This window comes from Oncorhynchus gorbuscha, linkage group LG07 (genome assembly GCF_021184085.1).
Source record: "Oncorhynchus gorbuscha isolate QuinsamMale2020 ecotype Even-year linkage group LG07, OgorEven_v1.0, whole genome shotgun sequence".
Classification (NCBI taxonomy): Eukaryota; Metazoa; Chordata; class Actinopteri; order Salmoniformes; family Salmonidae; genus Oncorhynchus; species Oncorhynchus gorbuscha.
The window spans coordinates 43,953,112-43,967,510 of record NC_060179.1 but is presented as its reverse complement, the minus strand read 5'-3'; the positions used below and the strand labels follow the sequence as shown (position 1 = coordinate 43,967,510).

At 45.4% G+C, this 14,399-nt stretch overlaps 1 protein-coding gene across 9 annotated transcripts in view; it reads left to right on the top strand.

Moving 5' to 3' along the window:
* The window catches only part of LOC124039901 (katanin-interacting protein-like), a 47,045-nt gene that overhangs the window by 12,390 nt on the left and 20,256 nt on the right, over nucleotides 1-14,399 (top strand). For all 9 annotated transcript variants that reach the window (XR_006839641.1, XR_006839640.1, XR_006839642.1 and 6 more), the window contains 11 exons: nucleotides 145-300; nucleotides 826-1,090; nucleotides 1,404-1,544; nucleotides 1,692-1,849; nucleotides 2,109-2,215; nucleotides 2,841-2,937; nucleotides 3,081-3,290; nucleotides 9,559-9,696; nucleotides 10,774-11,602; nucleotides 12,434-13,231; nucleotides 13,905-14,119. Coding sequence is in view for 6 of the 9 variants with exons in the window: in XM_046356437.1 (XP_046212393.1) it covers nucleotides 145-300; nucleotides 826-1,090; nucleotides 1,404-1,544; nucleotides 1,692-1,849; nucleotides 2,109-2,215; nucleotides 2,841-2,937; nucleotides 3,081-3,290; nucleotides 9,559-9,696; nucleotides 10,774-11,602; nucleotides 12,434-13,231; nucleotides 13,905-14,119 (3,114 nt within the window). In the remaining 3 variants the exon portion in view is untranslated. The remainder of the gene's footprint in view (nucleotides 1-144; nucleotides 301-825; nucleotides 1,091-1,403; nucleotides 1,545-1,691; nucleotides 1,850-2,108; nucleotides 2,216-2,840; nucleotides 2,938-3,080; nucleotides 3,291-9,558; nucleotides 9,697-10,773; nucleotides 11,603-12,433; nucleotides 13,232-13,904; nucleotides 14,120-14,399) is intronic.

Genomic DNA, 14,399 nt, shown 5'->3' with positions numbered 1-14,399 from the left:
ACAATGCGTGTGTGGGCGTTTACTGTTCTTTCTGCCACATTTCCATGGTGTGTGCCAGTATCTGTATGTGTCAAATGCAGCTGTCAGTCTGGGTTTGCATGATTGCATCTCACTCTGCTCTGTATTCACCCTGTTCCTCTCCAGCGGTCGAGTCCTCGCTCTCCTCATAGTCCCCACTCGCGGCGAGAATCCTGTAAGGTGTCACGTTCGTTTGGCTCCAGGGCTGATGGCCGAGGAGGTAGCCAGGTGGAGCCTGAACATCAAAGCGAACGTGTCCTACTCAACATTAACGAGGTCAAGGTGAGAGATCAGCCGTTTTTTTCTCTCCTTTTCTCTCCCTCCTCTGCTTCCTCTTCTCTCTCTCTCCCTCTTTTTCCTCTTTTCTCTCCCTAAGATAGTGTCCAAGACACTGATCCGGGCAACCAAAGTGCAAGAAATACAGCAATCTTCACCATTTACACATCACCAGATTATATGTAGCCGTAAATCATAGATTTCTATTCGTAGTGCGCTGATTTTAGTGTTAATTTACAACATTTTTAATTTCCTTTTATGTCAAGCAAGCACTCCCCTTCAGAGCGATATAAATCATGTCACGTAAAATGTAGAACTGCCCTGTTTCTTCAACTTGCGTCATAGCTCAGTGTTAACCTTGTTTGAGGTTAGTGTTACATACAATGTAGTGACGTGAGGGTGAGAGCTGAGTAGTGTTCATTTGGTCACAAAACGGGATGAAAACATTTTGAAACAGAGGAGGAAATCCATGTACTTTTCATTATCATTTCAACTCAATTGAACATACCCCTGGTGTTTTTTGGCGCTCAGGTGCTTCGACGGAGCCTGGAGGTGAGCATGCGGCGGAGCAGCGGCAGCCGGGGGTCGGCGGGAGAGGAGTCAGACGAGGAGTGGGTGGAGGAGCAGATTGAGAGGGAGGAGAGCACGGAGAGCCTGGAAGAGCTAGGTCTGCCTCTTTCCTCCTCCTCCAACAAAACATCTACTAACACAAACCATCCGCGAGCCACTGGGCCCAAAGGCTGCCTTCACGACCCTGCAGACCTTATAGTGCTGGACTTTGGGCCCTCTCCTAAAGGTACTCCAACAATATGGATTACGATAACCTGTATTTATGTTATTCAGCCAGGAGTGCATCTTCACCATCAACTATAGTGGCTACCTTTCCTTGTCCCCCCCTTTGTTTGCACTGATCTGAAATGAAAGGATTGGTGAAAGTAATATGGTGGCTGCCTACTGAGGAGTTACCCACCAGATCTTTTATATCATTGCAGCTGAAAGGAAGGAGACAAGTAGAGGACGGCACTTTAGAGATTTTATTGAGCCTGGCATTTGCTTCAGGTTGTCTCTATTCTTTGACCTTTCTTTACCTTTTGTCCATTACGTTGCAGGCCGTAAGATCGAGCGTTCGCTGTCGGCCAAGAGGAAAGACAACCTGGAGACCTACATACCCACCAAGCCTCTGCTGGTGAAGAGCAAAACTCTGGACAGGCCCTCTTCAGAAGAGTGCAGGGATGGCAGAGATCCTCAACGTATGTTCTGCCCTGTATTCATGTCATTCATAAACCTAAGATGCCTTAGTAGAAAATAGCTGTTGCATAGTAAACAACAGTCAAGTGTACAATGGTCGTTCCCCCCCCCCCCCACACTTCTTTCTCTGACCCCACTCGCTCTCTCAGGGCCGTGGAATCATGTAGAGCGCCCCCTGTCTGCAGCAAGGAAGGCCTCCCAAGAGGAGCGCGACTCGGAGGAGACGGCTTGCAGGGTGCTCCAGGCCCTGCAGAGAGAGAACAGCCCACTGCAGAGCCCCGAGCCCAGGGCCTTCAGCCGCACCCCGGTAGGACAGATAACAACCATAGAAATAGAATGAATGAATTTAATGATATTTCTATGGGAACAACCAGTGTGCTGTGAAGGGTCAGCTAGTGGGTTGTGTTATCTTCATGTGACCTGTCTGCTGTAGTGATTCATGTTTTACAGTCTAGCCCTATCCCTGTCTCTTATTTTCTAATCTTTTCTAAATTTAGTTGAATATAGTTAGGCTATTATCCTCTCTAGGTCTAACTCCATTGCGCTCCTCCATTGTAAATCCACAGGTGATGGGATACCAGATGATGAACGGCTCGCTGCGTGACGACGATGACGACAAAGATGAAAGTGGGGTGACCAGAGCCATGCAGAGAGTCATCCTCATGGGTCCCAGGTAGTGTACTGCAACGTTACACGCTGCTATCACTACAATCTATGCATATAGAGAGAACTAAGTCTGTACCAGGGTGTCAAATCCGGGTCTATACTAATCTCATGATCCGGGTCTATACTAATCTCTTCTATCCTTGACTGTCACAAAGGAAAAAAACATTGAATGGCTATGTTCCAATAGTATCCACAAATAGCATACTACAGAGAATGAAATCATCTATAATAATGTATGCTAGTTTGCGTATCGGGAAGTGGCCAGATATAGTCTTAGCTGGTGACAGTTTAGAAAGACACTGGCATAACTAACTCCGTCATGCTTGTGTACTATGCCGGGATAATAACAGCATGTACGGACTGCAGTACAGTACAAAACTTGTGGTAATGTCTTGGATGGGCGGTGCCAGAGCACCAGTAATTGTATACCTTCGATCGAGGCTCTCTAACGATCAGAAACCTGTAGGTGATAGCCTAACCTCTGACCTTGAAGCAGGTTTAGTCAACAAAGCTGTAGGGAGTCTTCAATAACTGTCTGTGACCATGCATCCATTTCCATAGATAATCACCAAGAGCAGGGTCAAAGACTATTGATGTGGTGAAAGAATTGATGAGTAATCGTTTTCTTTCAGGCAACAGCAGAGACTACTAAAGGCGTTGGAGAAACTAGAGGCAGGCACAAACTTTGAAATCCCGCAGACAGTGAAGACGGATAATAGCAAACCACCGGTGAGTAACTAGGTGAGACAGACAGTGAGAGAGAGAGAGAGAGACAGACACACATGAAAACACCAAACACACACATGTATGATGTACTTTATGAAGTGACGGTTGGCTTGACTCGTGAAGTTCTGTCGTTGTCATGGTGGCAGAGGAGGCGGGTCTCGGTGGAGGCACCACCCACCGTGTACGTCACTATGGAGATCCTGAGTAACTGGGGGAACAGGTGCCTGGTGGGGCTGACGGAGATGCAGTTCTTCGGCCCAGGGAACAGGAAGATGTACGTGTCGCCTCACGACTTGGACATCCGGAACGCCGACTCCCCTGGGAACCTCGGAGTGCTAGTCAATGGGAATGCTAAGGTGAGTTGGAAGTTTCCCCCCCCAAGCCTTTCTGACAACACAAATTAAACTATTTAGAAAGGTTTTTGATGCATTATATTTAATATTTATACATTTTGTAGGGATTTTTGGTGACATTTCCTATGAGTAGATATCCTTTTGTTAATTTTATGTCGTGCATGATAAAGGATTATACATAGCACATCAGGTGATATACAGTGCTGTGAAAAAGTATTTGCCCACTTTCTGATTTTCTCTATTTTAGCATATTTTTGATACTGAATGTTATCAGATCTGAACCAAAACTCAAAGTTTTACAAACTGACTTGTTGGTAAGGTGGCATTCAATGACAGTGTCACGTTGAATTGTCACTGAGCTCCTCAGTTAGGCCAAATTAGAAAACATTTCTAAAAACCTGTTTTAACTTTGTCATTATTGGAGTATTGTATGTACATTGATTAGATATGCAGTAACAGTCAAAGGTTTGGACACACCTACTCATTCCAGGGTTTTTCCTTTCTTTTTTTTGCTACATTGTAGAATAATGGTGAAGACATCAAAACTATGAAATCAAACAAATGGAATCATGTAGTAACCAAAAAAGTGTTAAACAAATCTAAATGTATTTTAAATTTGAGATTCTTCAAGGTAGCCACCCTTTGCCTTGGGACAGCTTTGCACATTCTTGGCATTCTCTCAACCTGCTTCATGAGGTAGTCACCTGGAATGCATTTCAATTAACAGGTGTGCCTTGTTAAAAGTTAACTTGTGGAATATGTTTCCTTAATGGGTTTCAGCCAATCCTTTGTGTTGTGACAAGGTAGTGTTTGTATAAAGAAGATGGCCCTACTTGGTAAAAGACCAAGTCCATAGAATGGCAAGAACAGCTCAAATATGGAAAGATAAATAACAGTTCATTACTTTAAGACATGAAAGTCAGTCAATCCGGAAAATGTCAAGAACTTTTAAAGTTTCTTCAAGTGCAGTTGCAAAAACCATTAAGCGCTATGATAAAACTGTCTCTCATGAGGACCGCCACAATGAAAGGAAGACCCAGAGTTACTTCTGCTGCAGAGCATTAGAGTTACCAGCCTCAGATATTGCAGCCCAATAAATACTTCACAGAGTTCAAGTAACAAACACATCTTAACATTAACTGTTCAGAGGAGACTGTATGAATCAGGCCTTCATGGTCAAATTGCTGCAAAGAAACCACTACTAAAGGACACCAACAATAATAAGAAACTTGCATGAGAAACACAAGCACTGGACATTAGACTGGTGGAAATCTGTCCTTTGGTCTGATGAGTCAAAATTTGAGATTTTTGGTTCCAACCATCGTGTCTTCATGAGACGCGGAGGTGAACGGATTATCTCTGCATCTGTGGTTCCCACCGTGAAGCATGGTGGAGGAGGTGTGAGGGTGTTGGGGTGCTTTGCTGGTGCCACTGTCAGTGATTTATTTAGAATTCAAGGCACACTTAACCAGCATGGCTACCACAGAATTCTGCAGCGATATGCCATCCCATCTGGTTTGGGCTTAGTGGGACAATCATTTGTTTTTCAACAAGACAATGACCCAACCCACCTCCAGGCTGTGCAAGGGCTATTTGACCAAGAAGAAGAGTGATGGAGTGCTGCATCAGTTGACCTGGCCTCCACAATCACCCAACCTCAACCCAATTTAGAAGGTTTGGGATGAGTTAGACCGCAGAGGGAAGGAAAAGCAGCCAACAAGTGCTCCGCATATGTGGAACTCCTTCAAGACTATTGGAAAAGCATTCCAAGTTAAGCTGGTTGAGAGATTGCCAAGAGTGCACAACTGTCATCAAGGCAAAGGGTGGCTACTTTGAAGAATCTAAAATATTACTACATGATTCCATATGTGTTATTTCATAGTTCTGATGTCTTCACTATTATTCTACAATGTAGAAAATAGTACAAATAAAGAAGTATTTTAAAATCAATTTTGCAATAGGGCAGCAACGTTACACAACGTGGAAAAAGTCAAGGGGTCTGAATACATTCCGAATGCACTGCATTTATTTTTGGGCGACATGGGTCCCATTATGCCTGGTGAAAACCAAACAATGTATTCCACAGTAAGAACCTTGTACCAACGGTCAAGCATGGTGGTGGTAGTGTGATGGTTTAGGGATGCTTTGCTGCCTCAGGACCTGGAAAACTTGCCTTAATGGAAGGAACGATGAATACTGCTCTGTATCAGAGAATTATACAGGAGAATGTCAGGCCATCCATCTATGAGCTGAAGCTGAAGCGGAAGCTGAGTCATGCAGCAAGACAATGATCCAAAACACACAATCAAGTCTGTATGAAAATGGCTAGAAAAACACAAATTAGACAATCCCAAATGAAATGTTGTGGCAGGACTTGAAACGAGCAGTTCATGCTTGAAATCCCAGAAATGTCACTGAGTTAAATAAGTTCTGCATGGAAGAGTAGGACAAAATTTCTCCACAGCGATGTGAGACCGATCAACAACTACAGGAAGTGTGTGGTTGGAGTCATTGCAGCTGAACGCGGCCAATTACTTTTTCACACAGGGGCATTGGGTGTTACATACAGTTGCAGTCTGAAGTTTTACATACACTTAGGTTGGAGTCATTGAAACTTGTTTTTCAACTACTCCACAAATTTCTTGTTAACAAACTATAGTTTTGGCAAGTCGGTTAAGGGAATCTACTTTCTGCATGACACAAGTAATCTTTCCAACAATTGTTTACAGACAGATTATTTCACTTATAATTCACTGTATCACAATTCCAGAGGGTCAGAAGTTTACATACACTAAGTTGACTGTGCCTTTAAACAGCTTGGAAAATTCCTGAAAATTATGTAATGGCTTTAGAAGCTTCTGACAGGCTAATTTACATTATTTCAGTCAATTGGAGGTGTACCTGTGGATGTATTTCAAGGCCTACCTTCAAACTCAGTGACCTCATGGAAAAATCAAAAGATACCAGCCAAGATCTCAGAAAAAAAGACACCTCCACAAGTCTGGTTAATCCTTGGGAGCAATTTCCAAACGCCTGAAGATACCACGTTCAACTGTACAAACAATAGTATGTAAATATAAACACCATGAGACCACACAGCTGTCATACCGTTCAGGAAGGAGACGCGTTCTGTCTCCTAGAGATGAACAAACTTTGGTGCGAAAAGTGCAACTCAATCCCAGAACAACAGCAAAGGACCTCGTGAAGATTCTGGAGGAAACATGTACAGAAGTATCTATATCCACAGTAAAACGAGTCCAGTATCGAAATAACCTGAAAGGCCGCTAAGCAAGGAAGAAGCCACTGCTCCAAAACCGCCATAAAAAGGCCAGACTATGGTTTTCAACTGCACATGGAGACTAAGATTGTACTTTTTGGAGAAATGATTTGGATGAAATAAAAATAAAAACTTTGTCCATAATGACCATCATTATGTATGGAGGAAAAAGGGGGATGCTTGCAAGCTGAAGAACACCATCCCAACCGTGAATCATAGGGGTGGCAGCATCATGTTGTGGGGGTGTTTTGCTGCAGGAGCATCTGGTGCACTTCACAAAATAGATGGCATCATGAGGCAGGAAAATGATGTGGATATATTGAAGCAACATCTCAAAAGACATCAGTCAGGAAGTTAAAGCTTGGTCGCAAATGGGTCTTCCAAATGGACAATGAAACCCAAGCATACTTAAATTCTTAAAATAAAGTGGTGATCCTAACTGACCTAAGACGGGGAATTTTTACTAAGATTAAATATCAGTAATGTTGAAAAATTGAGTTTAAATGTATTTGGCAAAGGTGTATGTAAACTTCTGACTTCAACTGTAACTTCCTTTATGTAATAATTGAAATAAGTATGTAATTGTTGTGTTATTTGTTAACTCAGTTTCCATTTATCTAATATTCGGTTTTGGTTGAAGATCTAATAACATTTACTGTAGTATCAAACATTATGCAAAAATAGAGGAAATTATAAAGGGGGCAAGTTATTTTTCACAGCACTGTAAATACGCTTAATACACATGAAATGCTTATCATAGTCCAAAATCTGTACAGGTCTGCACAGCACTTTTCTAGAATATTGGACTGTTTGCTTTCCGATTTCTCAGTGCGGCTCGAGCAATTTCTCCAACATTCACCCCATTCAATGGGGTGAAGAGAAGAAGAGAAGACGCGTTTGCAGAGTCGTGTTGGTTGGGAATTTGGGGGAGGTGCGCGGTCAGGCTGTGCGCCCCCTCGGACAATAATTTTGCTAGGACTGTCTTAGTGGTCTGAGTGGGGAGGGAAAAACTGAAAACTAGCTGTTATTTGCAGAGTGATTTGGAACTTTCTTTCTTATTGGTCTATTAACTAATTTATCACCCGGTGATGTCATCAGCCAGGCCAAAATTCCATCCCACCAAAACAGGCTTGAAGTTTCAGGCTGTCTTTTCAAACAGCTCTTACTCTAAAAGAGAATCATCATCACTTTCGCAATATTACAGTATTTGTCCAACCTCTTACCGTGGAATTATACACTGCTCAGAAAAATAAAGGGAACACTAAAATAACACATCCTAGATCTGAATGAATGAAATATTCTTATTAAATACTTTTTTCTTCACGTAGTTGAATGTGCTGACAACAAAATCACACAAAAATTATCAATGGAAATAAAATGTATCAACCCATCGAGGTCTGGATTTGGATTCACACTCAAAATTAAAGTGGAAAACCACACGACAGGCTGATCCAACTTTGATGTAATGTCCTTAAAACAAGTAAAAATGAGGCTCAGTGTGTGTGGCCTTCACGTGCCTGTATGACCTCCCTACAACGCCTGGGCATGCTCCTGATGAGGTGGCGGATGGTCTCCTGAGGGATGTCCTCCCAGACCTGGACTAAAGCATCCGCCAACTCCTGGACAGTCTGTGGTGCAACGTGGCGTTGGTGGATGGAGCGAGACATGATGTCCCAGATGTGCTCAATTGGATTCAGATCTGGGGAACGGGCGGGCCAGTCCATAGCGTCAATGCCTTCCTCTTGCAGGAACTGCTGACACACTCCAGCCACATGAGGTCTAGCATTGTCTTGCATTTGGAGGAACCCAGGGCCAACCGCACCAGCATATGGTCTCACAAGGGGTCTGAGGATCTCATCTCGGTACCTAATGGCAGTCAGGCTACCTCTGGCAAGCACATGGAGGGCTGTGCGGCCCCCCAAAGAAATGCCACTCCACACCATGACTGACCCATCGCCAAACCGATCATGCTGGAGGATGTTGCAGGCAGCATAACGTTCTCCACGGCGTCTCCTGACTGTCACGTCTGTCACATGTGCTCAGTGTGAACCTGCTTTCATCTGTGAAGAGCACAGGGTGCCAGTGGCAAATTTGCCAATCTTGGTGTTCTCTGGCAAATGCCAAACATCCTGCACGGTGTTGGGCTGTAAGCACAACCCCCGCCTGTGGACGTCAGGCCCTCATACCACCCTCATGGAGTCTGTTTCTGACCGTTTGAGCAGACACATGCACATTTGTGGCCTGCTGGAGGTCATTTTGCAGGGCTCTGGCAGTGCTCCTCCTGCTCCTCCTTGCACAAAGGCGGAAGTAACAGTCTTGCTGCTGGGTTGTTGCCCTCCTACGGCCTCCTCCAAGTCTCGTGATGTACTGGCCTGTCTCCTGGTAGCGCCTCCATGCTCTGGACACTATGCTGACAGACACAGCAAACCTTCTTGCCACAGCTCGCATTGATGCACCATTCTGGATGAGCTGCACTACCTGAGCCACTTGTATGGGTTGTAGACTCAGTCTCATGCTACTACTAGAGTGTAAGCACCGCCTGCATTCAAAAGTGACCAAAACATCAGCCAGGAAGCATAGGAACTGATTAGTGGTCTGTGGTTATCACCTGCAGAACCACTCCTTATTGGGGGGGTCTTGCTAATTGCCTATCATTTCCACCTGTTGTCTATACCATTTGCACAACCACATGTGAAATTTATTGTCAATCAGTGTTGCTTCCTAAGTGGACAGTTTGATTTCACAGAAGTGTGATTGACTTGGAGTTACATTGCGTTGTATAAGTGTTCCCTTTATTTTTTTGAGCAGTGTATATAAAATACATGAACATTTTGACTGCACAGGCTTTGTAAGTGAATGTATTCATCTATTTCGCTTCACCCGCAATAACATCTGCTAAATATGTGTATATGACCAATAAAAAATGCAGATTTAAATGTTTTACTTAAACTGACTGCTTATCTCTATGTTGCTGTGTGTTGGTTTGACCACCAGACCACAAAGGAGTGTCATATGTGGACCTGTCCTTTCCATCTCCCGGTTCAACTGTACTTCATCATCAGGAACTTGGAGCGCTCTCCGGACTTTGGGATATCCCTGATCAAGATCTGGAACTACAACAGGAGCCTCAGTGTAAGAGCCCATTTTAGTGCCAAACTGGCAGATTGAGTCTGAAATGGCACCCTATTCCTTATTTTGTAGTGCACTGCTTTTGGCTGGAGCCTTTGCAGTAGAAGTTGCCAGTTATAGTAAAAAGGGTTGCATTAGGTAATGATTCAAATGGATTTTGATAGAAATGGTACTTAAGTTGTTAGCACTTACTGTATGTGCAGCCCTTACATATATAAAGCATCTGATTTGGTTCATCACACCAGTCCTAGTTCAGGGTTTACTAAGATGAAGGTGTTTATCTGTTAACAGTTGCTCATAAATTCAGCTTGCTTCAGCCAGCCCCTGTCATTCTACAGGGTGACCACCATATTGGCAGAAGGCTTTGGGAGGGAGGGTATAGTCTTCAAGCCGTGTCTGTGTGAGCTACCAGTCAGTCCAAATGTGGAACAGTAAGAGATTAGACCTGGGGGATTAGTGAGGGGACGCCCAGGTTACTGCTCTCGCCTCTCGCCCTGCTGCTGTAACAAAAGGGAAGGACTGGAATCACAAAGCCCAGGCAACCAGGGGTCTGTCTGGAACTATGGATGATATGGGTTGATATTAGCAGTGTCTCTGTTCATTGAGTCCTATTTCAGGTTCTAGTGGTGTGTTTTAGGATGTGAGGTAAGGAGCTGTTTGATACTGTGGGATCCATGGGGTGGGGATACACAGATTTAATGAGCAGGGATTGAGGAGATTTGAGTCTGGTCTTAGCCATTTAGCCATCCACCATGTCTGTCTGTGTGTGTTGGTAAGGAGACTAATTACAATTAGCTTTACAGTTGACTACGTCTGCACGGTTAGCTTAATTGACTCTGTCTACATACCTGTGGGAAAGAATATTGGGGCCTACAACTAGGAAGCTCCTTGGTTAACAGTATGGTATCAGTTTCAGTGTTGATCTATGTCACGTTCACATCAATATTCAAGCTCTTTGACATTTTCCTTGTTCATTTTCCATGTTCGATGTTGCTTTTCTTATACGGTCAACCGAAATCCATGCATTACCTAAATATTGCCCTGCTTAGAGCCTGAAATAGCTGTGCTGTTCTTTTTTAGGACCTGGACATTGGTGCCCGGCATGTGAATCTTTACCTCAACAGCACTCTGGTGTTTGAAGGTGAGCTGGACAAGGGCTGTGGCAACCAGATCTTTGATTACAGCACCAGCATCGACCTCCAGGCACTCCAAGTCCCAGAATCCTTCTCTCCCAGCCCAGTGGGGCCCGGCCACAGTCTGCAGGGTGCCAGCCCACAGCGCCATGACGAGAGCGCGTGGGTGGAAAGCAGAGGGGAGAATCGAGACCCCAACCACAGACTATCTGAGGGGCTAGACCAGGTCAGGATAGACATGCAGGATCAAATCTACAATCCCCCCTCCCCCACATCTACAAACTGTCCCCCCCTACAGAGGGACTCCTTTGACATGGACCCTCCGGACCTGGCCCTCCCCCACCCCCCTCTGAAACAGCAGCTGGAGCAGTCGGGTCAACCCACTGAGTGCACAGTCACCACCCAGCCTTCTTCCTCCAGGAGTCCCCAGTGGCTACAGCCCCTGGCCCGGAGCGCCCCCGAGGGCTGCGAGGCCGGAAGGGAGAGACCCCTCTGGCTAGTGCCCCAGCAGTCTGTGGAGCCCAAACCTCCCCTCCCCCAATCCACCTCTACCTCGGTGCTCCCGGAGCTGGGCTGTAACCCGGGGAGGGTGTGTCGGGGGGTGGAGAGGACTGGGAACGAGGGCCAATGGTGTACAGATTCTCTGGACCTGGGAGGTGACCAGCAGCACCAGGACCGGCCTGTTAGTGGACGTAGGAGCTCAGGCATGAACAACAACACTAGTAGCAGAAAACCAGCAGAGGAGCACCAGCATGGAGCCATTGGACTGACCACAGGTAGGATAATATACTGTGTGTGTGTGTACGTGTGTGTGTGTACGTGTGGTCCTAAGACCTGTGTGAGTAATTTCATTTGTACAATACTTTTGCGGCTCCTTTATCTACTCTGCATACTGAGCTGTGCAGGCAAGATATGAGAATTAATGTGATTAATGTGATTTGAGACAGAATCATCTCTAGTGGTAGCCTGTTTGTCTACTTGCCTCTATTATGCAACTCAAGAATGTTTTCCCCCCAGGATCTGCCATTGGTTTCCCAATGTTGAGGATATTGAGAAATCCCGTTGTTCTTGTCAACGGCAGACCAGACATATCTTTTTTTTTTTCTCAATGAGATTATAGAGCAGACAGATTGCTGCATCACAACAAATCTAGGCCTGCATCCTATAATAATCTCTCTTTATCTCCATGACAACAGACAGAATCCTCCCCCAGACCCTCTAGTAATAGCTTGTTTTCCCCCTATCTGGAAACAAACACAACACACACACACACACGCACACAGGGCACATGCCAGCTGGTTCTGACCATATCTGTTGTGGACGTGTCAGCTGAAAGTTATCACACCAGCTGTCTGAGTTGGGCTATTCAGTATGAAAATTACATAATCATTACCATAAAAATTGTATCATCTTCATAACTGGAATATGTACAATTATGTTAGGATTATTGTGGGTCATAACTTTAGTTGGAGAATTCTTACTCACAAAATGATATAGAGTACCGCAATGTATAAAACGGTCAAAAAATAAGCTTGCTTAGCTACTACACTTGTATTAGGTACTCTGCATGGTCTTTGAGGTAACATGAGAGTGTGTTGATTCCACAGAGGAGCCAAGTTCAGTGTCAGGCAGCATCAGCAAGAGGCAGCATCGTACCCCCCGGGCCACGCTCCACAGCCGGCAGGCCCAGGATGACAACCTCATGGAGTCCTGGGACTCCCTCACAAAGTTCAACCAGTGCCAGCGTGGTCGCATCTCCAACATGGGCTTCGAGGGCGACATCTTTGACGCGTTCCTCCAGCGTTCCTCCAGAGCCGCCAGTATCGCCCCACTCACCTCCGACCCAGCAGGCCCCCCCTACAGCCCCTTCCCCTCTTCATCCCACCTCTCTTCACCCGCCCCTCAAGGGGGCTTCTGCGATGACCCGGTGGATGACCTTTTCGCCGAGCCAGAGTTTGAGATTCCGGTCCTCCCACGTGGTCAACGTCTGGTCATTAACATCCTGTCCACATGGGGTGACCGCCACTACGTGGGCCTCAACAGTCTGGAAGTCTTCAGCTCCAGCGGTCAGCCCGTCCGGCCCGCCCACATCCAAGCCGACCCGCCTGATATTAACGTGCTACCCGCCTACGGCAAAGACCCGCGCGTGGTCGCCAACCTAATCGACGGAATCAACCGCACGCAGGACGACATGCACCTGTGGCTGGCGCCGTTCACCCAGGGGATGAGTCATGTGATCTACCTTGAGTTCGCTGGGCCATGTCAGGTAGCCATGATAAGAGTGTGGAATTACAACAAGTCCAGGATCCACTCGTTCAGGGGGGTGAAGGAGGCTGAGATGCTGTTGGATGGGAGGTGCATCTTCAGGGGAGAGATCGCCAAGGCGTCAGGGACACTGTCTGGAGGTAGGGGGGATCATGAGTGAGGGTCAGCCTCTCTCCTTAGACACCCAAATGTATCCCATGTTATAGTTCTACCACAGTTGGCCTATAATAGGTCCTTATTTTACGAGCTTCATGTATTATATTAATTTAGATCGTAGAACTACAGCATTTGTTTGTTGACAAAATACACTGAGTGTACAAACATTAAGAAAGTATCCCTAATATTGAGTTGCACACCCCCGCTTTTGCACTCAGAACAGCCTCAATTCGTCGGGGCATGGACTTAATTCTTAATACATACGGGAAACTGATGAGTGTGAAAAACTCATCAGCATTGCAGTTCTTGACACAAACCTACTACCATAGCCTGTTCAAAGGCACTCAAATATTTTGTCTTGCCCATTCACCCTCTGAATGGCACACAAACACAATCTATGTCTCAATTGTCTCAAGGCTTAAAAGTCCTTATTTAACCTGTCTCCTCCCATTCATCTACACTGATTTGAAGTGGATTTAACAAGTGACATCAATAAGGGATCATATCTTTCACCTGGTCAGTATATGTCATGGAAAGAGCAGGTGTTCCTAATGTTTTATACGCTCAGTGTAGGTTTAATGTTATTTGTTGCCCATGCATTAAAACATGTTTGCCTCTAACATCTTTTGAATTATACCTCCACCCCTCTCCTCTTAGGTCTGGACCAGTTCGGGGACACCATCTTGTTCACCACAGATGATGAGATCCTGGAGGCTATGTCGCGCTACGACGAGACGTTTTGCGGGGAGGCGGAGGGCTTCGAAGAGCTGGTGGGGTATGAGGAGGAGCTGCAGAGGCCCCGCACGGCCGACGGAGAGGGGGAGGAACGACCCTTCACCCAGGCTGGCTTCAGACCCGAGGACGACCTTGCTGTGAGTACAACATGACTGACTGGGACTGTACAGGGAAAACATGGAAAGCCTGGATACATAAAAATAAAAAATAAATGGTTTTAACCTTTATTTAACCAGGCAAGTCAGTTAAGAACAAATTTATTATTTTCAATGACAGCCTAGGAACTGTGGGTTAACTGCCTTGTTCAGCGGCAAAATGACAGATTTTTACCTTGTCAGCTCAGGGATTCAATCTTACAACCTTTTGGTTACTAGTCCAATGCTCTAACCACTAGGCTACTTGCCCGATTGATACAAG